Below are 21,826 nucleotides of genomic sequence, written 5' to 3'. Positions count from 1 at the left end.
TTAGACGTAATGAGTTAATTTTGATTAAGATTAATAAAAAATGACCATTTTAAATATAAATGCATCATATCGACGAGAGGTCAACAAAGATGCTTCAAACATTACAATAACCTTTAATACAATAGTTACCTATTGGGTAATAGTTTAGAAGATTCTCTACAAAAACCGATACCTGCGTTACTACTTTGGAAACATTCGACCAAATCTAATTATCAAAGAAAAGAAGAACAGAGAGAAAGTTCAGAAATCGTCCGAAATATGAAGAGAATGTAAATGTATTATACATTTTTGCTCATACCAATGCACAGTCTTGTGCACGCTATCATCGACATATTTTTGCTTCCATCAAGATTATAAATATTATTATTTTATTATAATTAAACTTCATTATAATAAAATTATACATTCAATTCCGGATATTCTACAGCTAATTCTAAGTTAATTTAGAAATAACGTGAAACTATTTGTTAAATCGAAAGATTTTCTACAGAAACGGCTTATCTATCACATTCTGTAGAATGCCTAACATTAGATACATATTCATTTCTTCCCTGTGCTTACCGCATTATCTGACGTTATCAGAAAGATAATGTCGTACAAAAACATGGCAACATGTGATATCAGAAAAAACCCAATGGTGAGATAAATATGTATCACATTTTTGTATCGTGTATATATATATATATATATATATATATATATATATATATATCGTTCGTCGTAAGTCGTCAATATTGATATCTATTAAGTTCTTTGCGATTTATCAAGCCACTGCTATTTTTTTAATCTCATTAAAATTATCAAGACTTAAAATTTCTATTATCTTAATATGGCATTTTTCTTAGCTATTAAGTTGCCAGTTAAATTTAATTTCTTCTATGTATCTGATAACTTATATCACTTGAAAAAATATAAAATATAGAATTCTATATACAGATACGCGGAATATCTCAGCTTGCATTTTGCATTCTTAAGTGCAGATTATGATATAAATATACCGTGAGCGAAACTGGCGACTTTGAAATCACAGCAAATCCGGCAATGAACTTTTCTCTCAACGCGGCCACGTGCGTAACGAGCAAATCATCCTGAAGAAATTTCTCAGAGCGAGTGTTCGACCTGTTTTTAATGAAAGCCGGAAGCGCGTATCAATAGCAGCAGAGTGTTGTGTTCCGCGTCAGATCGCGCGGCTAGGTGTGTACCCGCCTAGAATACTTTCATGATTAATTTTTACGGATTCTCCATTACGTTACTGTGTCGCCGCGCCTCTTGCGTTTATATTTCAACTAATTCAGGCGACAACGTACGACGAAGAGACGGGCGCGATAAATTGATAACACATCACAAGCCCTAATGCGTTTGAGCAAGATCACATCTTATTTAGAAATGCATTTACATAAGTGTCTAACAAGCCGAGTTTTCTTTGTCCCGGAAAGCATTTCCGTGAGAGATATTTTGTGCTCGTAACCACGCTGCGCGTAACTACGCCGCTTTACGTTGTGTGTCTTTCATCGCGGCTCGTTGAAACATTTCAAAATATATCCCTTTGGAAGGACACTTTAATTGCAAGCGTATAGGGGGGTCAGACAACGTAAATTACCTCGATGATGAAACGAACCGCGAGGTAAAGAGGCGAGATTTTTTCAGCGCGCGCGCGTGTACGCTCTAACGGGAAAAGCCCCATGGTATATTATGGTAAAACTCGCCAGGAAATACCCGTCAACGATTAGCCGAGAATCCCCCTTTTAAACCCGCGCTGTTCGCGCGCGCGATCTGCTTTGTGCCGACACAAAATATAAAAACTTTCACGACAAGCGTACCTGTGCCAGTTAGGGCGGATACGTAATTATCGGTAATTAGAATACGTAATTATCGAACGTATAATCGAACAGCGATACATTGTATCACACATTTGTACAATATTTAACAGCTGTCTTTCCAATTCATCTTTTTCTTTCGTTCGTATTACGGCGTTATAAGACATATATAAATAAAAAAATATGTAAAGAATGTAAATGTAAGATATGTAGGAAAATATGTAGGAGAACGTACGATTTGTATACATATATTATAAGCATGCATATAAAAGTAATGGCATTTACCCGAGCGTTAATCTGCGCGCGATACTGTTTTTACCGCTACTTAAATATCAGCATCGGAAAGACTTCCTGCGGTTATATAGCAACATCCGGTACGGTGGGCTTGGAGATTTCAAAACGATCACCCACCGTGGTCGAATTATACCGAAAGGATTTTCTCGTTAGGTAACCTCGCATCGATGCTCGGATACTCGCAATTATCCCGTAAAAGTTCATAAGCAAGCGCGGCGCGATTCGATTTCCATTAATCCGATTAAAAAAAGGAGTACGTAACATTAATTTCTTGTACAAGAGCAACGGCCTTGAGACGAACTCTTCCAACATCCCCCGACGTCCTTAGAGAGAAAGGACGGCTCTCAAAGGCCTTCCTCGCGGAGAAAGCCTTCGCCCGCTAGATATAATCGCACGGAACACCGCGCACACACCGACATAGGAATCACATCACTCTCCCTTCACCGATCTTTTTATCGCAATCTCGAGACCTCGCGCGGCCGACAACCAAACCACTCTGGCATTCGCGCGCGTCGCGTTTTCTACCGTGCGATATTAACCTTTTCCAATCCACTCTATTCGATATCAGCCTACACTTGCGCGTATCATCATATAAAAATCATCTGGAAGTCCTGGGACTCGTGCCATCCTCTTAATCTAAATGAGACGCTAATAGACCGAGGATGATGAGAAACCCGAGCGCCAAACTGTCGTCCGCAAAACTCGTATACCAATTTCGCTAATAGACGCGAGCGTTACACAGTAATCTTCCATCCGATACCACAAAGCAAGCTCGAAGGAAATTCTCTCGGGCGTAAATCTTTTTACACGCTCGCGCAGAGGCAGAGTGGGTCGATGGAGTTTCAATTGCATTACTTTCTCATCAATTCTCAACAGATGAACCGACACTTGTGTAGGAGATGAAGTAATGGAGAGAAAGAGGAAGAAAAAGAGGAAGGAAAGATTTATTCCGTCTAAAAAAAGTAATCCTTGTCTCTAAAATGCCACATTAGCAAAAAATTGTATAACAAATAATCTACAACATATATTTCTTACGTTGCGCTTATAAAAAAAGGAACGGCTTATGTTTTAAATTGCAATGCTCCCTTTACGGAACATTCTCTTCAAGTAGATAACATAATAATTGTCAATATCCGTGGAATTCGAAGACTCTTTTTTTTTCTTTTTTAACGCATGCTGAAATCTGTCCGCTCGAAGCAGTGTATCTCATCTTGGCGAAGTCGCATAATTTGTGCAGCGGACTTTGGTTTGGGTTTGGGTTTGGGTTTGGGTTTCACTTGAAATACGTTGCGGCGAGATTATATGTGTTTTTACGAAGCACGCGTAGCATGCGCGACGACGAGGAGATGATGAAAGGAAGAAGACGGACGGACGATGCGAGGGTGGAACGTTACGTACGTCATACGGGGAAAGGGGGAGTGGGAGAGCAGAGCGCACGGATCGGCCGCTTTTATGTGTCATATCCGCAGATTGTTGGGAATCGAGGAGCGCGGAGCCCACCGGAGCGTGCGAGGCAATTATTGGTCTGGAATCGCTGCACCGTTTTCGTGTATTATTACGTCGTGTACAACGTGACGAAAAGGAAAAGCGGAAGAGGCGGTCGACGAGCGTTTGGGAAAAGTCGAAGAGTCGGATGTAATAACGGGATAACGGAGGGTGAAGCGGATAGTCCTCTCCCCCCTCACTCCTCGACGCGATCGCAAGTCTATCTTGGATCTTTCTTTCGATCCCCGTGAATCACGCGTACGAGGAAATTTCTCAGTCCGAAGTGAAGAAGCACGATGATTGGTAGAGGAGCACTTCTCAACGAGAGTGATGATTATCGTACTAATCATCACCGTCATGGGAATTTCCAGACTACAATTCAACTTATGGCGATCTAATCGCAAGAGATCTGACGATGCGGAATAATTTGTATTTGTTTCTACATAATTCTCATTATCCAATGTAGTATTATCGCGATACCGATTGTGGCGTTAGCGCCAAAGCAAATGCCGTTTTCAAAATTTAAACACGTGAAAGGTGAATACCTGAAGTGGAACCTAATTCTCTGTGGAATCTCAGATGGTCGTGAATTCCATTCAAAAGTCATGTCCATTAGTCATTCCGTCGAAAGGGAATAAAGAGGATAACCTTCGCCTTTGTATTTACGGGAAATTTTACGTCCGCAAAAGATCGAAACGTTAAGATTTTCTTTAGGAGTAAGGTTCACTGCAAACTGCATCCTTAAGCCCGTAAGAGCCATTGTCGTAACGGTTGCATCTTTTTACGATGCTTTTACGGAGTTTTATCGTTTCGAAGTCTCGGCCTGACACAATGCTACGACGGTTTACGCGTAAACCTAGTGCCGTAATGCCGCCGGGATAATTCCGCGTTGCCATGACTCCCGGCGAAGTCTATACTCGATACATGAATTCGTAATGGTTCTCCGGGAACTCCACAAATCAATTCACGCTCGTACCGGCGCGGCGACGGCGGTTTTACGACGGCGGACTCATCATCGATCGCCGCCGATCATTCGCATCATCCAATAACGAATCGCTTCAAGCCGCACGAATTTCGCTCTCGTGACGGCGAAACGGCTGTCGATTTCACTTCGAAACTATTTCCCATCGAAATTTGTCGCCGGTGAAAAGGAGGCATAACCTGGGTCGAAAGCGTCGGACCACGCTGTTGATCGCCAACTTTTCCGGGAGATGTATCCATTCGTTCGATGTTTAGCTAATAACTGCAACGTCGACAGATCGTAAACCTGTTAGAGAATTATCTGGTAACCGCACGCATTTTCTTTTCCTTTTTTTTCGGTAAGCTACTCGCATATCGAGCTAAGAAGTAAGATATATCGTCGTTTTTTACATTATCATTATTTATTATCTAATACGATACAGTATTATCAACACCAACACGGGCGGGAAGAATAATTTCACTTACCTAAGATCGCAAGCAAAATATTCTTTTCTCCTCGCTTAATTAATTCTCACTCGCGCGCCTCCGACGATAGCTCTAATGTGTTCGTAAGGTAATTCTATTGTCATTAAAATATGTCGTTAGACGCCGTCAGTGCGTACGTGCGTTTCCGCTCGGAAGATACATGCACAATGGCACTTACGTGACACTATCGCACAGTTGTAGCGGCGTTAATCATCACTGCTAATTGACACGTGAATGAATTACATTCGCTCATTGAAGCCTTTTTCTTGTCAATTCATTAGACAACCGATACGCGACACGCAACCTTGAAAAAGAAAAGAAAAACGCGATCGCGACCTTCTCAGTTGTGAATACCTCGTGCTATGTCGTTTTTCCCTTTTGTTTTAATGGCACCTGCTATGACCGATGAATTGAACTATATTAGCGCGTGCGTAATTTCAGCGAGTTATATCATGCCGAGAGAGATAAAGCACAAGCTGTCTATCAATCATATAATAATATAACCGTGATAAAACTCAACAATCTTTCGTAGATGCTTTTTCGTATTGCATTCAACAGCTTCTGATCAAATGAGCCGTCGATTCACGTCGACGAATCAGAAATTAAGTGCAAATTAGTTTCACGTTCCGGGAAAACATACGACAGATAATAATCGATAGTTATCCTTTTCACTGTTTTTACTTTTAAAATAAATCATATCGAGCAATAATATACAAAAATAATACAGTTAATGATTAATGTACAATGTATCTTTAGATTTGCGATAAATATAGACAATTTTCTCTTATGCAACTTTTTAATTCCTCTAAATAGACAGACGTTTCATAATGCCAGACAGAAATATTTATTTGCTATTTTAGGTTTTTTTCACGAAAAAGAACATCGCGAAATAAACGTGAGTGATATTTACAACGACACACCTTTCCTTCATGTTACATGAGTCTGCTGTCTACGACAAAATGCTCATGACACGCAACCACCTATTTTTACAGCTTTTTTATATTATACGGCGAGCAAATCCTAATCAGCGGGATTACGAGACCAGTTGGACACTTTCAAGGTTTTCAACGATCGGCTTTGCTTTTTGAAGTGTGCCCGCCCCTCTCCCGTCCAAAACCCCCGGCTACGACTTCACGTAGCCGGCATTCACTTTCACCTCGCATAATTTATTCTATACCAAGCGTAAATTGGAGGCATTTGGCGTATGTAAGTCGCCAATTTAATAGCGCGATTACGAGGTGAGACACTCTTCTCTTTTCTCTCTCTTTCTCTCAAGACTGTTTTAACGACACCGATGTGTACTCTATGTCGCGAGGAATGCATCTCGCGCGCGTTAATATCACTCAACTTTCCATTTGCCGCGTTCTATGTCTCCCGGCAGTGTCGAGTTATTTTTGCGCGCACACGCGCGGGCGTGAGAGGGGGGAGGGGAGAAAAAAACGGAGATCGAAATTCGCGAATAACTTTGACACGCGCGAATATATTTAAATCACGATTTATTTTCATAATAAATTAGCGTGTCGTTCGAATTTACAAGAGCCTCAAAGTTTCGCGATAACCCGCACATCGGTTACTAATCACACGACCGGTTGTTGTTCGAACATTCTGTTTTGCTTGTAAAATTTTTTCCATTTTTTTGTCATGCATATGATGATAACACGTTAGCACAACATAAAAGACGCTGTTATAAAAAATTATAAAAGAACGCAAACAAACGGAGAGGAAAGGGACCAGCCTCAAAAAAAGCTTTACTTTACAAGATTTCTCCGTAGAAAAAATTCCACAGCATTTTCAGCTTTAGAGAAAAATTTATTTAAACAAAATTTCATAGTATTTCAAGGTGCTATCGTAGTTTGAGAATGCTTAAAAGCCATTTCTAATAAAATAGGAAAGAAAAGAATACATTATAATCACAGACCATAAATCATATTCATTATGTTAAACATTTTCTAAACTAGATATTTCTAAACTGTGATTAACACACTGAAAGAAAAATGTCGAAATATTGAGAACCAAATATTTCTCGTGACATTTTCTTCAATATTTATTTGTTATAAAAAAATTTATTTGTGAAAATAAAATATACATTTCTGTGAAATATTCAATAAAATATATTTCTATAGAATATATCTTACTTAAAGAGATAACATCTAGTTTGCGTAAAAATAATTTATTTGCTAGAAATAAAACATTTAATTCGCCATATTTAAAGAAACTAATTATTAGAGAAAAATACTTAAAAATTTTTTTGCGACATATTTATATTACTCAAAAAATTTTATTTGTAGGAAATAAACCAATTAATAAGAAAAATAAGATGTATTTCATAGAAATATATATATATATATATTATATATATAATATAAATATATATATATTTCGTTTTCACAAATAAATTTGTTTATAACAAATAAATATCGAAAAAAAGATCATAAGAAATATTTGGTTCTCAATACTTGGACATTTTTCTCTCAGTGCAGCAGGTCAACACTAAGAAACGTTCTCTAAGAACATTTTAGGATACATCTTTGGATTAAAATTTCTTTTTTCTTAGAAATGTTAAATTGTAAAATGTTTAGGGGAATTAGTTTGAAAAAAATGTTTAATATTTAAGTGACACAAAAATTCGAAAACTAGATAAAAATATTAATGCAAACGCAATAACTTCAAAAAAATGTGTATAATCCATAGAAAAATAATCTTTTTAAATATATAAATTGAATAAATACACGAATAAAAAATCCTGTTTCTAATAACGATTAAATTACTCATTTAATGTAATGTTTAATAACTCTTGGTAACTCTCTTTCGATTTGAATAATAATTTGAAGCACAATGTACCGTTTAACCCTCGGATTAACAAGATGGATAATAAAAGAAAGTAATAAAAAGAGGAAGAGATAGATATCTCTCCGTGCTTATAAAACATATAAGCGATCGTTACACAGCCCCGTTCTTTCGGGTTCGGGTTATTCGAGTTTCGAGGAACAGCTGTACTTCTCGAAGGGGAACGCCCCTTTTTCTTGCGAGATACAGCCGACACAGCAGCAAGCTGAACCGGCCGCGGCCCTTGGAAGCCCAAGGGATTCGATCGGTGCGCTTTTCTTTCTTTTTTTCTTCAACGACGTTCTTCGTTCTCTCTCAGTCTTACGTTTATTACATCTTAGCTTTCTTTAGATTTAGGAATTAGAATAATTCGTATACAAATATTCGATCGCCACTGGCAGACGGAATGTACCTCGGTTCTAGACGTTTCATCACGTGCTTGTTTCATTTGGATTACTATTTATGTGTCACGACCAAACAATTTATTTTCATTGCTCGCTTTAGTAGATAATTCTCACCGTCGTCGCCGAGAAAACGGAAAGAATGATCTATTTCGACATGAATGGCTTCAAGTTTTTTCGTTTATCTTTCTCATAGATGTTTTACATTACGACAAATACACAGAGAGAACTGTTTCTTTGAATTTAATATATATGTATTTGTTTGAATTATATTTGTTTCACTGGAAAAAATTTATTTTTTACAAAAATTTGATTGTTTCGTTACATTAAATCATATTGTTTGGCGGAATAATCACTATTATTTGAAACAATTTAATTAAATATTTAATTTAAATAAAAACATTATTTGATTCAAATAAGATTCAATCTTATATGGTCGCAGCAGCCGCGATGTAGTTCGCGGACCGCCACTAGGCGACGATGCACGTGACCTTTCTCGTAATGCAATTTACACTTCAAAGGCTATATAAGCAGATCACCCAGGGTGACAATAAACGCATCAACCTATGATATCGTAGTGAGCTCTTTGGGCCTACGTATTTTCTATTACATCTTAAAGATACATCTTAGTTGCCATGGCTAAATTTTAGTTTTGATAATGAATATTTTTTCTGCATGTAGTAGTAATCACCTATTCGGTGACGAGCTTCTGTCTCCTTGCAAGAAAAATATGTGCTTAAATAGTGTTTTATCGTTGAATAACACTAGAATTTGAATCAAAGAAAAAACAATTCTTTCAAAAAATATTTTATTTAAAAGAAACAATGACTTTGTTTAAAAGTCCAAACAATTGTATTTGTTAGTTCAAACATCAGTTTCATTGGCGTATACCAATGAACAAATTTGTTTGACTTAAAGAAAATTTATTAAATCCAAAGAAACTTTTCTCTCTGTGTAGATGCCAATGGAATATTAAAGTGTCACTCCGCTGTCTCTTAATTTAAGATATGACGTAATTTGTTATCATTATTTTATCTAAGCAGTTACGATTGAAACCGAGCTTGGTGGGGATAAACATTAAAATGTCATTTACTTAAGTGAGATCGAGGTTGCAAACGTACGCAACTCGTAAGATCCTCTCCGCGGCGGAACTTTCCGCAATCGGTCCGAGCGCGTAAATAAGTATCATCGCGATAATACGAAAAGTCGATCTCGCGCGCAATCGTCATCCTCGCTAAACGCCGAACGGCGAACGGCGAAATTGCTTTATCGAGGTCGTTTCCCGAACGTTTCGTACCGTTTTATATGGCACGTCGCCACGACGCGGTGTATAAAACGCAATTCGAGTCAAGACGAAACGAGACGAGACGAGACGACGAGTTACAAGTCACGTAATAAAGGTAAAACAAAAAGGCGAGATATCGACGAAACCCGGGCACGAAACGCTGCTGCATACGAAATTCCTCGGTCTCGGGGATAAAGGCCGGCGCGGCACTCGCGCACATTCACGATGGGCGATATTTTGACGAAGGCACGCCCCCCGCCAAGACTCCTCTACTTTCGAATCTCGTCCGAGAGGTTAGGATCAGCTGATGTAAGAATTCGCAATCGCTCATTGCAGCGCTTCATGCTCGTTAAACCGCGTATATGTATATAAACGGCGAGAGAAGCGCCCGCGCGCCGGGAAGACTGTAAAAATGAAGGATACAAGAGGAAGGGAGACAGACACGTGCGTTAAAACTTCTTTTATGGCTCCCAGGTCGGACCGAACAGCCGACAGTGGCGACACGTCGGTATTTAACAGTCATCGAGACTTACGGGGGGGATTTAAAAAGAAAAAATCGGACGAGCGCGTCTAGATTAGCTTGCAGAAAAATCTTGTCACCTACGACACGACGCGACGTGACGCGACGTGACGTGACGTGACGTGACGTGACACGACGAGATGATTCATCTGTTTTCACGGTTCCGTAGAGGATCCTTGCGAAATCCTCGCAAGATCCTTTTTTGCGATTACGTCGATCGAAAGATTCCCGATAGGGAAAGGACTCTTCCGTCGAATCGCGTGGAATTCCGTACACGCAAGTACGATCCTGTTACGTGTTACTGACTCGCGCGTCGGGGTGACTTTTCGACTAGGCTCGGCTCTTGGTTCTCTCGTATATTACGTAACTCCCGTTGTCAAAGCAGCAAACGTGTCGACATCGCGCGACTTGTTCGCTCGCTCGCCGCCGCTGTTACTCGAAAGTCACAAAAAGGGAGACTGCATACCGAGACACGGAGGGGAGCGTGTCGAATTTTCGAGTTTATCGGCCTTCGGGAAAAGATTTCGAAGCGGACGGGGGGGGGAGAAGGAGAGGGAGAGAGAGAAAGAGAGAGAGAGAGAGAGCAGCTGTTCGGCAAAGAATCAAGTGGCCCTCTCTCGAAGTCTCGAACGTGATCTTCAGGAGGAGAACGGATCGCGAGGAGAGACAGAGAGATGTGGTGGGTGGGAGTAGAGTAGTAATTAGAGAGAGGGGGAGAGAGAGAGAGAGAGAGAGAGAGAGAGAGAGAGAGAGAGAGAGAGAGAGAGAGAGAGAGACAGAGACCGGAGCCCGTCCAAGATTTCCCAGGCGTCGGCGACGTCGTCGCGACGAAATTTCGCAGGAAATATGGCGAGCGGCGGAGGTTCACGACGTTCGGGGGTCTCGCCGAGTCTCTTGTTCTCTCTCCTTAGCACATTATTACGACACGACACACGTACGCACACCCGCCACTGTTTCTCGCGGTGACACGCACGCACACGCGCGAATCTGTACGCGTGTACGCGTGTCGGTATGCCTGAGCGTGCGCGCGCGCTCGCGCTCGCACACACATAGGCGCGTGCGCGAGTCCATCGCGCGACGATTCTAGCATCCCCGAGGATCCTGCAGTGAAAAGCATCAACGGACAATGAGAGACACTTACCTTAATCTTGAGGTACTCCGTGATGGCACGTTGCGACGAGTCGGTGAGCTTGACGAATATTAGAGACTTGCGCCTGTCGAAATTGCCATGCGACGACAAACCATACTGGACATCTGGCACCAGCGCCATTTCTTCGTCTCCCATTTCGTCGTGCGCGGCTCCTCACCGTCTGTCTGTCCCTCTCTCGCTCCTCCTTGCGCACACGACTCACGTCCCCTTGGCGCAGCACACAGCTGACGTCCTCTGCTCGCTTGGGCAACGCCGTGAAGCACCGCGCGACAACGCACTCTCTCTCTCTCTCTCTCTCTCTCTCTCGACACTCGCGCGTTTCTGTTCTAGCCTCCTTTATCTTCCAACTCCTTTTCTGAACACGAGTTTTCGCGCGGCGCGAACTTGGCGCCGTACGGTGTGCGGAACCAACACCGCGGACGACGGAGTATCTTTAGCCGGAACTCTCGAGACGAGACGTTCCCTCGCGAAACGTGTTTTTCCTTCTCGCCGCGCTCACACCACCACCGTCACCGTCACCGTCACCGTCGCCGCCGTTACCGCCGCCACTACGACGACGACGACGTCGTCGTCGTCCTCCTCCTCCTCCTCCTCCTACTCCTCCTGCTCCTTCTCCGCCACCGCCGCCTTCTCCTCTCCCGCACAGTTGCCGTATGCTCTCGCTCTCGCGCGTTTTCTCTCTCTCTCTCTCTCTCTCTCTCTCACGACTGTCGACACACTATACTCGTGATAGTCGTGATCAGAGCCGAGATTCCCTCCCCCCCCCCGCCCCGGACACGATATCACGGCGTAGGCAAGGCACTCCACGGACGATGCTGCTAACGCCGAGGACGAATTTTCCTCAAGCGCGTTCGCGATTTTTCACCTGCTCGGTTTCCTCTCGACCGTCGCATATTATCGCTCCGACCCGACTCATTTGAAACTTTTCCTGCCGATCGAAACGCCGAAGATCCGGTGCGGATGGAAGAGAGCAGCGATCGTCGTTCCGACGTAAGGAAACGCGACTACACACTTTCGAACGGCCACCTGGTAGGCGGGGCTTACGGAAGAGCCGTTGACCAATCGCGTCGCGCGCGCAACCGGATAACCCGAGAGTCAGACCAAGGACGACCTCGCCGTCCTCACGCGGTGACGGCCAACGATCGACTGCCCGCCGGCTTTTCCCGGTGTACGCGCCGCCGCGTACCGTTGTCGCCACCTCTTGACGTACCAAAGACTTCGCTCTCCTCTCGCGTAAATGGCGTAAACGGCGCGTAGTTCGTATGCCGGAATAGCTCTCTCTTTCTCAAAAACTTATCCTTCTCGCGCAAACAATAATCAAATTCGTCCATCAATTATCGCACAGTTAAACGTCACACGCATGGAATGCAATGGAATGTCGCATTTACAACGGTTTCGGGTTTACTCGGCCTCAGCCAAAGAGAGAGAGAGAGAGAGAGAGAGAGAGAGAGAGAGAGAGAGAGAGAGAAGAATGGATCTGTCGCGTTACTTGCACTTTTTGCACTTTCATCTTCCAACGCGCAAGTATACATACAGAGAGGAACTTGAGAGTGGTCATCTCGTAGTTTTATGCGGGGTCTACAATGGCAGCAGGAGTAATGAAGTAGGAGTAAGAAGTAAGAAATATGAAATGAGATTTGCCCATTTCGTTTACTCTCGGTTTTGAATTGATCAATTGTTACTCTTAATTGTTAGGGCCTAAACACAATGCCAGGCAACAGGCAATAGGAACAGGTAATAAAGAAAGAGAGAAAGAGAGAAAAAGATCCTATTTCTCTTTCTCTCTTTCATTATTTCTGTTCCTATTGCCTGTTGCCTGGCATTGTGTTTAGGCCCTTACTCCTTGATCCATTACTCCTGCTGACATTGTAGACCTTGCATTAAGCGTTTCCGTCCACTAGCGCCTCTATATGCACATAACGTGCACGTTGAGAACTATGTAATCAATGTCCATGAATCCCGGTAGTTTACGTAGTTCGTAGTGCACGTTTTATACACGTTGAGGCGCTCGTGGACGGAAACACACAAATCAAGCGATTTTAGAATTCACTAGTCGACGGTGGTCGCCATTGGTCGCCGCCGTTCTGTCTCTCTTTCTCTCTCTCTCTCTCTCTTTCTCTTTCTTTCTCTATCTTCTTTGTGCCATCGATAATTTGACGTTGGAATTCAATTCCGATATTTGAATTACGAGAATATCAGCGAAATCGATTTTCATTAATTTGACAAGGATGAGAGAGGAGTAATTTTTTATAATACAGATTTTGATAATTTTGTGAAAAATTCAGAGAATATCTCCTACCTAGGAATTTTTCGAACCCCCACAGTTTTGTTGGCGTCACTGTTATCTTGACGTAAGAGCTCGCTTTTGCGTTACATCGGTTACATCTCGTTTTCTGACAAGATAGTTTGATTGTTTTGTGTTTCCCCGAAACCTATTAAAAAATGATGCGAACACTGGGCGGGGTTACGTACATATGTTTATTGATACACTTAAATGTTAATCTCGCAACCGATGGGTGGTGGGGAGAAAGGGATCCGTTTGGTCCATACCCCAGGATACCTGACAAGGATTTGGTGAAGGTAACCTTTGCGATTTTTGTGATTTTAAGTTTTCCAAGTTTATGTTACTTTCTCCAACGTTAGTCGATTTAATTTTAACATCCAGATTATTCATTTTAATTTCAAGTATTTGCAATTAAAATTGTTTGATATTAATAGATAAATCTGTAGATAAATTAATAGATAAAAGATTTGAGATGAAATCGTCTTATTATACATTTCTGATGTTAAAGAGCGTGGTCTACAATACATGGAGTAAGTGTGGAGTAAGAAGTAACAGGCGTAAGGGCGTAAACGAAATAAATTAATTTTATTTCTTGCTACTCCTCCATCTTTTACACTTACGCTTGGCCAGAGCATAGAAATAGCTGTGAACAGTGCAAACAATGTCATTAGTTTCATAAAATTGTAAAAAATTATATGCAAATTGTTACTCTTACTCTTACTCCTTACTCTACACTTACTCCATATATTGTAGACCACACTTCAGAGAAATCTCATGATTGTTCTTTATTATTACAGAGAGAAATTGAATTTGCAGAGGAATGTAGGAAAATAATGCCAGCGCCTAAGCAAACCTGGATCCTTTAAGAAAACTTTTGTTAATTTTAATTGTACAGTGAATGTATGCATCTTTCCTACATGGGAAATTGTAGCAAAACAAATAAATATAATATTAATTTATGATATAACATTAATTGTGTCTTAAGGTAGAATTTAAAAAAATATACAAGAAACCTTGCAAAAATATAAATAGACTTTATATTCAATGTTGATAATTATTTTTCTTTGATAGCTATGGTTTAATAAATTAGCAGGGTGTTATTATAACAGATTTCTTTCAATATTCAACATTCTTCAAAAATGTCAATTATTAAGTTACCAAATTTTTTATATTTGAAAGCGATGGTAGATTGGGAAATAACTTTAATTGTAAAGAAAGGATTCTAATGACTTACAAAGAAATCTTGTATTATTTTAAATTTTAATGCTTCAATGTGAGGGACAGAATTATGATGTTTCAAAATATATTTCAGCTTGCAAATTTCAATTTAATAATCTGATCACTTTACACACATGAAAAATATTACAAAGGATGGACTAGAAGAGGATCACGGACACACAGCCCTGGTGACAAATGGAATAATTTCAGAGACAAGTAGTTTCGGATAAGTTTATTAGAGTCCCTGGATCACCTTCCCCTGAGGCAGCTTATCCCAATAAGAAAGCCATCCTTTCTATCCCTCGTTCAACGTACGCATCATCTTGATACATCGCAAATTTCACTTTCACTTTTTTCATTTCCCTATCCACTTTAAGAGCATCCTTCGGATATGGATACATTGATCGCAAAACGAGGAACGAGAGAGAAGTGTGCGAACGCAATGGATCACGAATGCAAATTAATTGTCATATCGAACGTGTGACTCGTTTACTTTGCTCTTAGGACATCTGCGTCGACTGATAAAACTTGGATACAGACTCGCCAAAGGCACCCGATAGCGGCTGCCCGATCGCCCGAGCATTTATACAACTCGTTCTCGCATTTTCGGTTCAATTCTATCAACCTGATTTAACAACTGTACTTATAATTAACTAAATTACGTCCATTACTATGCGTATTATTCTACGTGTCATCCTATTAATCCTAGAAAGAAACAATCACTTGCTATTACAGGGAATTGAACATTGATAGAATCATCCGTTGAAAATCAGAGATCGGGCAAAGTGCAGCCGCTACGCGATTCCTCCTCGCGATGCGAACAACTTCACCATAGGCAACGTGATTTTTTAATAATCATTTACAACGCGGAAGTATAATATACGACGATGCAACGCAACATATAATCATGTAATTGTAAAATCAGCGCTCGTTTAATCTCTTCGTCTGTCACTTTTCATATATACTAACGCAACGCCAACAAAATATATTTTGAAAAGTACTTTACAGCAATTTTTTTTTATGTACAATTATCCCAAGAGGATCGGAACACTTCTATTTGCTATTTCAACTTTTCTATTCCACCTTTGTCGCAATGCTGCAACAAAAATATACCTCAAAAATGGAAAGTAAAAAGTGACAAATATATGGTGTTTCGATCTTTTTCGAAGAGTTTTTTTTCACACAAAATTGTTCTAAAAAAGATTAGAGTGTGTCTGTAATCTTTTCGTTCGAATCGTTTATACCTACATTAATTTTTATTCGCGCGAGACAAAAGAGGAGAACGATAGCCAGAAAGAATACGGCGCAGTATTGTAACATATATGGGCAACACATGGAGGCGAATACATGCGGAATGTTAGAATTTTTTATGGGGGAAGAGGAAAATTTCGATGGGATAATGAGCATTCGAAAAGTCACCGCTCCGTGGCTGTCTCAGGATTTCTTCTTAAACTCTTTCCCTACTTTACTTTCAGGGCAGTAATCATGTAACTTTTTCCTTAGGTCGGAAACGTGAAAAGTGAAAAGTTTCATGTAACTATCTCTTTCTATTGGTGTTGAATAGAAAGAGACAGTAACTTGAAACTTTTCACTTTTCCGCCCTAGGAGAAAAATTACATAATCGATACCCTGATGTTCTCGGCGAAATAGTATTCATAGCAAAGCTGTTACACATAATTTATGATACAATAAACAGTCTGTGTATATTTGCACAAGATATCTTTCCTTAAGCGTAATTTCTCCGAACTGCTGTCCTTTGCTCAAAGAATCTTTAATTTTGAACTTTTTCTCCTGTGAAAAATCCCATAATTCATATCGTAAGTCTTCAATACCTCACACACACACACACACACACACACACACACACACACGCACGCACGCACGCACGCACGCACACGTACACACCTCTATATTTTTATAAGTTTTAAATAAAAAATCTTGTCCGAATATAAAATCTATTTAAAGTTAACCGAAAAATATGAGTTACAGAAGAATATATGAGAAATATTATCTTTGTTGCGATTCTTAACTTTTATTACTAGAGCCCTTCATTTCCAATTCCTTGTAAGATGGTTTTTGTAAAATCGACTCAAAATCGATTGAGAAATTTGCAGTTTAAAGGAAGCGCTCTTAGCGCACGAGAGACATCCTGTTTAATAATATGACTCTTAAAATATCATTTGTGTGTATGGCGAAAATGGGCGGAAAATTACGTTTTCTCTGAGTTTTGGATATGTTTTAGAATAGACTTAAATCGCTCGAGGAAAGATAAAGTGAAAGTGATAACAGTCAGAATATTTCGATCGAGTGAGTGAGACAGCAACACGGATCGCGATCATGACCATGTATGTATATGTATATATGTATATGTACATATATATATATATATATATATATATATATATATATATATATATATATATATAATAATGTATATACACACTTGTAAATATGTATATAATATGTGCAAACATATGTGCAATATATTCTGTGATTACATGATCGAGATGCGATAATATCTTACACGTGCGTGTGTGTACTGTCGATGCGAAAACAAAAATGAGATTACAAACAGGGTATTTTCGGTTTCGTGGGCAACGGTGAAGCGAACAGCGGTGTGAGCTAGGTGACGACGCGAGTGTGACTCGCTTATCATGACGATGACGATGATACGAATGACGATTGAATCAATAAGGTTCGCATTAACGATCTTTCCCTCGTCTTCCACCAAATCGGAAAGCTCGAAGTTTCAGAGCTGAAATAATCGTGCGATCGCAAGTAAATAGTGTCAGTCGATATCCGAGTAGCAGCAAGAATTTTATTTCATATATTGCGTCCCCTTGCACACGAGACAATTGAAGGGACGAGTGAGTAAGGAAGGCACGCGCGTCATCGCTTATTGTATCTTTTCCCTTTTTAATATTTATTCCGAAATGGACTGAAATGAAATCGGACAAATATCCTCCGATGTTCGTATAGTTATACAAATGTTTATTCGTGATCCAATTTTTTATCTCGTACGTCTCCATTTGTTCGCTCGTCCCTTCGTCACACCGTATATTTATATCAATGTCGTATTACTCGAATAAGGACCAGCGACGAATCACAGTTAGTCACACGAATGCTGTACACGTGCCGGATTTCCACCCGCGTGAGTCCGTCACGCTATATTGTATATGTATACGCGCATAATGTATACAACTGTATATCTAATTACGACTTAAAATTAATAGTATTTAAACTCTGTCTCTCTGATAATGCGATGATATGGCACGTGGTGTATGTATGCGTGTGCAATGATTCAACGATGATATAAGGCCTATTTTTTGTCGCTGCACTGCTGCACTGATGCAACAAATTAGAATGAGAAAAAATACATTTGCCTTATTCTAACTTTGCACCAGTGCAGCAGTACCGCGACAAAGAGCAGACCAATAGCTCTAATATAGGTCCCTCTCTCGATCGTCTCTTTTTTCCCTTTCACTCTCATCCTTCGACATGTTTCCCCGTAATTATCTAATTTATCATTCGAACTTGAATTCCACCCCCCCCCCCGCCACACAAACACACACTCGTTCTCACTCTTATACGACACATACCACACTTTTCTCTGAATTTCATCCATTACACATTCGATTAATTCTCTAAATATGCATGCACAAACTCAATAAATATATAAATATAAATAATACACAGGCGGGATCTGTGTTCTTGCGGCACACTTAGCGTTTTGAAATTACGATCACCTGAGATTTTAGTTTTATTTTTTTCTAATATACATAAAGGTCGTCTTTTTAACGTCAACGTGACACGAAATCGGGCAATCGCCTTTACTGTCGTTAGAACACAGATCTCGACATTGGCTATACGACAGCTAGATCTCAAGTTTAATATTAACACGAAACGATTAACGAATCATCGTAGAATCCATAGCTTTTCAACGCATACGAAATAAAATTTCTTATAACCTAAGGAAGAGACTTACGTCTTTTTAACTTTTCGCTAAATACGTGCGACACGATATTTTAATGATCGATGCGCGATATATTCTTAAAACGAGGCAAGTTATACTGCATATATGGATTTCTATATCTAGTTGAACGGTGCGATTGATGCGAGGCGACATCCTCCGTGAATTGCGCCTCACAGTGCATTGATGTCACCAGGATTGTCAAGATTTCGAGAGGCAACGCGTTCGCCCGAATCGCACAATCGTCGCCCGATACGACGGATTGTCGTCGAATCGATCAGTGGGACAATACTAGAATTCACTGGGCGTCGTCCGCGATGATGATGATGATGATGATGATGATGATGATGATGACGATGATGATGATGACGATGATGATGATGACGATGATGATGATGACGATGATGATGATGACGATGATGATGATGACGATGATGATGATGACGATGATGATGATGACGATGATGATGATGACGATGATGATGATGACGATGATGATGACGATGACGATGACGATGACGATGATGCTGGTAATAATGATAATGATCCGTTTTCAGAGACAAGAAGCGTAACGACGGCGCGTGCGTTCGGAGCTTCGATCGTGTGAATATGGAGTCACACAAGCGTTATCCCACGTGTGTTGTATGTGTGTTTTTGCATTTATGATACGTGTATGGCATTATATACAATGTATGTGTGTGTGTGTGTGTGTGTGTATCCAGTTCGCTGAAGAACAACGCGTGAGTAATGAAACAAAATGTTTATCGATGAAGATACTTTGGATTCTATGTAGGTATTCTTTGTGTTGAATGTGCGTGTTTCATACTCGGATACAATTGCTTTGGGCCACCTTGCACGCTCGCGACCTGCGTGCACGCGCAGCGACGACGCGTGTCATCGAAATATCTTCCTCCCTCTGTCCCTTTCTTTTTCTCTCTCTTTCTTCCACTTCATACTTCTTTGCTTGAAAAATTTTCTCGATAATAACGGCGCTTTCCGTGGGACGACAAAGCTTGCTTCCTCTTTTCGATCGTTAGTTGTAATTACCTAATAAATCACTCTGATGATACGCGCAAAAGTAACGCGTTCCGTATTTCGCACGAGTTCATCGTGTCTCCTTGCGTCCTAATACGAGTTTACTCTTACAATTAGTACGTTTTTACTTACGAAACACAAACATCCCGTCTTGTTTTATATATTTATTAGGTACATTACATATGTGTCAATACGATTCTCAAGCATAGTATTGTCAACAGTTGTGTATATCTTTTTTTTCTCTCCTTAGTTTTCCCTTTGTTATGTGTTATCTCTCTTCTTTTTACTAAAAAGAGTATATTTCGCTTACTTAGCAATTTGGAGTCTGCCTTGAATTTGACTGTGGTTCTCTACGTTTTCATCGGCGACCGGACGCAAAAATTTGCGGGATCTTCCATCGATGCAAATGAGAGATAACTCGAAACACACTTTTTACTTCAAACACTTTTTTTATGCTCGAAAGAAATGGGAAGAGCACCGACGGATTGATTTCACATTTTGCCATGTTAATAACTCACATTTGATCTTTCAAGACGATTCAGAATCATTTTAATCGAATAATTTCAGTCATAAGAGTTTATTTACTTAAAATTGTAATTATTCAGAGATCATTAAACTAACAATAAATATGACATAAACTTTGGAAAATATATGTTCAAATGGGATTTAAAAAAAAACGACAATATTATGTGTGCTAAACGTGTAGTTTAAGATTAAATTATGTTCGAGTTTCTAGATTGTTGTTCATCAGTTGTCGTATCATATACGTAATTGTTACTAAATTTCCAAAGTTAAAAATATTTTTGTCATTATGTGCTACACACTTTTGCATTCCGTATCTTTGCGTCTATATCTTCTTGAGACTGATAATCGCGGGTGAAGAGTTTTACGATTTGTCGATGCGGTACACAGGGTGTTCCAGGTTTCGCTCGTCTACAGACTCTCCGATCAATTTCGAGTATTTATCCTTAACGAAGAGTGTCAAGGCAGCGATAAGTTTTAAGCTGTAAAGTGATAAAAAAATCTAAGAATTTTAACGAGCAGTAGAGACAACGAAGCCTTAAGCTTTATTCAATTCAAGATAAATTTTACTTTCACAGTATTTTTATATGTGTGTGTGTGAAGCTTAGATGTAATATTATAGAAAGTTATGAAAAAGGATACAATTTGCGCTAAGGAGAAATCAACTGCGAATTGGTCACAGAGTCGATAGAAGGAAAGTAAATAATACACAGAAAGATTTCTTTAAATTTAATAAATTGTTTTGTTCGACTATTCCAAAGCATATATTTCGTTATTTCTAATAAATTTTATTAAATCTAAAGAAATCTGTTTAAAATTGATTAAAACCAAAGAAATATATGCTTTGGGAATAGTCGAACAAAACTGTTCATTAAATCTAAAAAAATCTTTCTCTCTGTATAGAGACGAATCTGGTATCACTCTGTATATATGTAATAAATGTATATATATTTTCCTTTTTTTCTTCCGTTATTATTGCGACGAGACTCCTCGGACGTTTACAGAGAATAGAAATATGGGAATGTATTTAAAGAAGAAAAATACTGTTGCTATATTAGGATCGGTGTAATGTTGTAAACGCATCTATCTTTGTTATCTGTTTCCAATTTCTGTGTTACTTCTACTTTCCGCGTACGCGGACTCCGTCTGCAGATTTCTCTTCATACGTGTATGTGTTTCTTGTGCGTGTAAGGTGTAGCGTGTCAGTGTCCTTTTTAAGGAATAATTATCACAGAATACACGAGATATTTTCATTTAAGCTTACAAGATATTAATCGAAGCGGAGAGTAGGAGGAAAAATTGGCGGCCGGACCCGTCGACGGTCGCGGTGATTGCGGTGGATCTGTGACTGGGAGAAACAAGTCGAGGTAATTGGCTGGGTGAATGCCGTCGACGAGGCCGATCTCAGTGCCGAATTCGCCAACTCTTTTATATTAAGTAATATACTTAGTGTTAGGCAGCGAAGAAAATAGACACTTTTACAAATGAAGATGGTGGCGAGATCGCGGACCCGTGTTTTTCTTTCCTACTATGCTTGAATTTTTTCGACATCATCAACAACAGATGCAGATGT

The 21,826-nt window shown here is 39.9% G+C and overlaps 2 protein-coding genes across 2 annotated transcripts in view; one reads left to right on the top strand and one right to left on the bottom strand.

Annotated features, from left to right (window-relative positions):
• Positions 1–12,381, bottom strand: part of LOC105831846 (RNA polymerase II elongation factor Ell) — an 88,295-nt gene extending 75,914 nt beyond the window's left edge. Inside the window, exon 1 of the mRNA XM_036293990.1 lies at positions 11,216–12,381. Within this exon, the coding sequence (XP_036149883.1) occupies positions 11,216–11,359 (144 nt within the window). The 5' untranslated portion in view covers positions 11,360–12,381. The remainder of the gene's footprint in view (positions 1–11,215) is intronic.
• Positions 12,382–13,564: 1,183 nt separating this feature from the next.
• On the top strand, positions 13,565–14,481 carry LOC105832419. The gene is made up of 2 exons (XM_012673337.3): positions 13,565–13,804; positions 14,306–14,481. The coding sequence occupies exons 1-2, from the start codon at positions 13,667–13,669 to the stop codon at positions 14,372–14,374; spliced, it is 207 nt and encodes a 68-aa protein (XP_012528791.1). The 5' UTR covers positions 13,565–13,666; the 3' UTR covers positions 14,375–14,481.
• Positions 14,482–21,826: the final 7,345 nt, after the last annotated feature.

The sequence above is a fragment of the Monomorium pharaonis genome, chromosome 11, assembly GCF_013373865.1.
Source record: "Monomorium pharaonis isolate MP-MQ-018 chromosome 11, ASM1337386v2, whole genome shotgun sequence".
Taxonomy (NCBI): Eukaryota; Metazoa; Arthropoda; class Insecta; order Hymenoptera; family Formicidae; genus Monomorium; species Monomorium pharaonis.
Note: the sequence above shows the minus strand (reverse complement) of the source record. Positions and strands in the feature narration are given on the sequence as shown.

Bases quoted from the DNA above. Each gene is read 5' to 3' on its own strand.
- LOC105832419 (XM_012673337.3), top strand. From the start codon at position 13,667: ATGATGCGAACACTGGGCGGGGTTACGTACATATGTTTATTGATACAC. The intron at 13,805-14,305 runs GTAACCTTTGCG...TTATTATTACAG, and splicing joins CTGACAAGGATTTGGTGAAG to AGAGAAATTGAATTTGCAGA.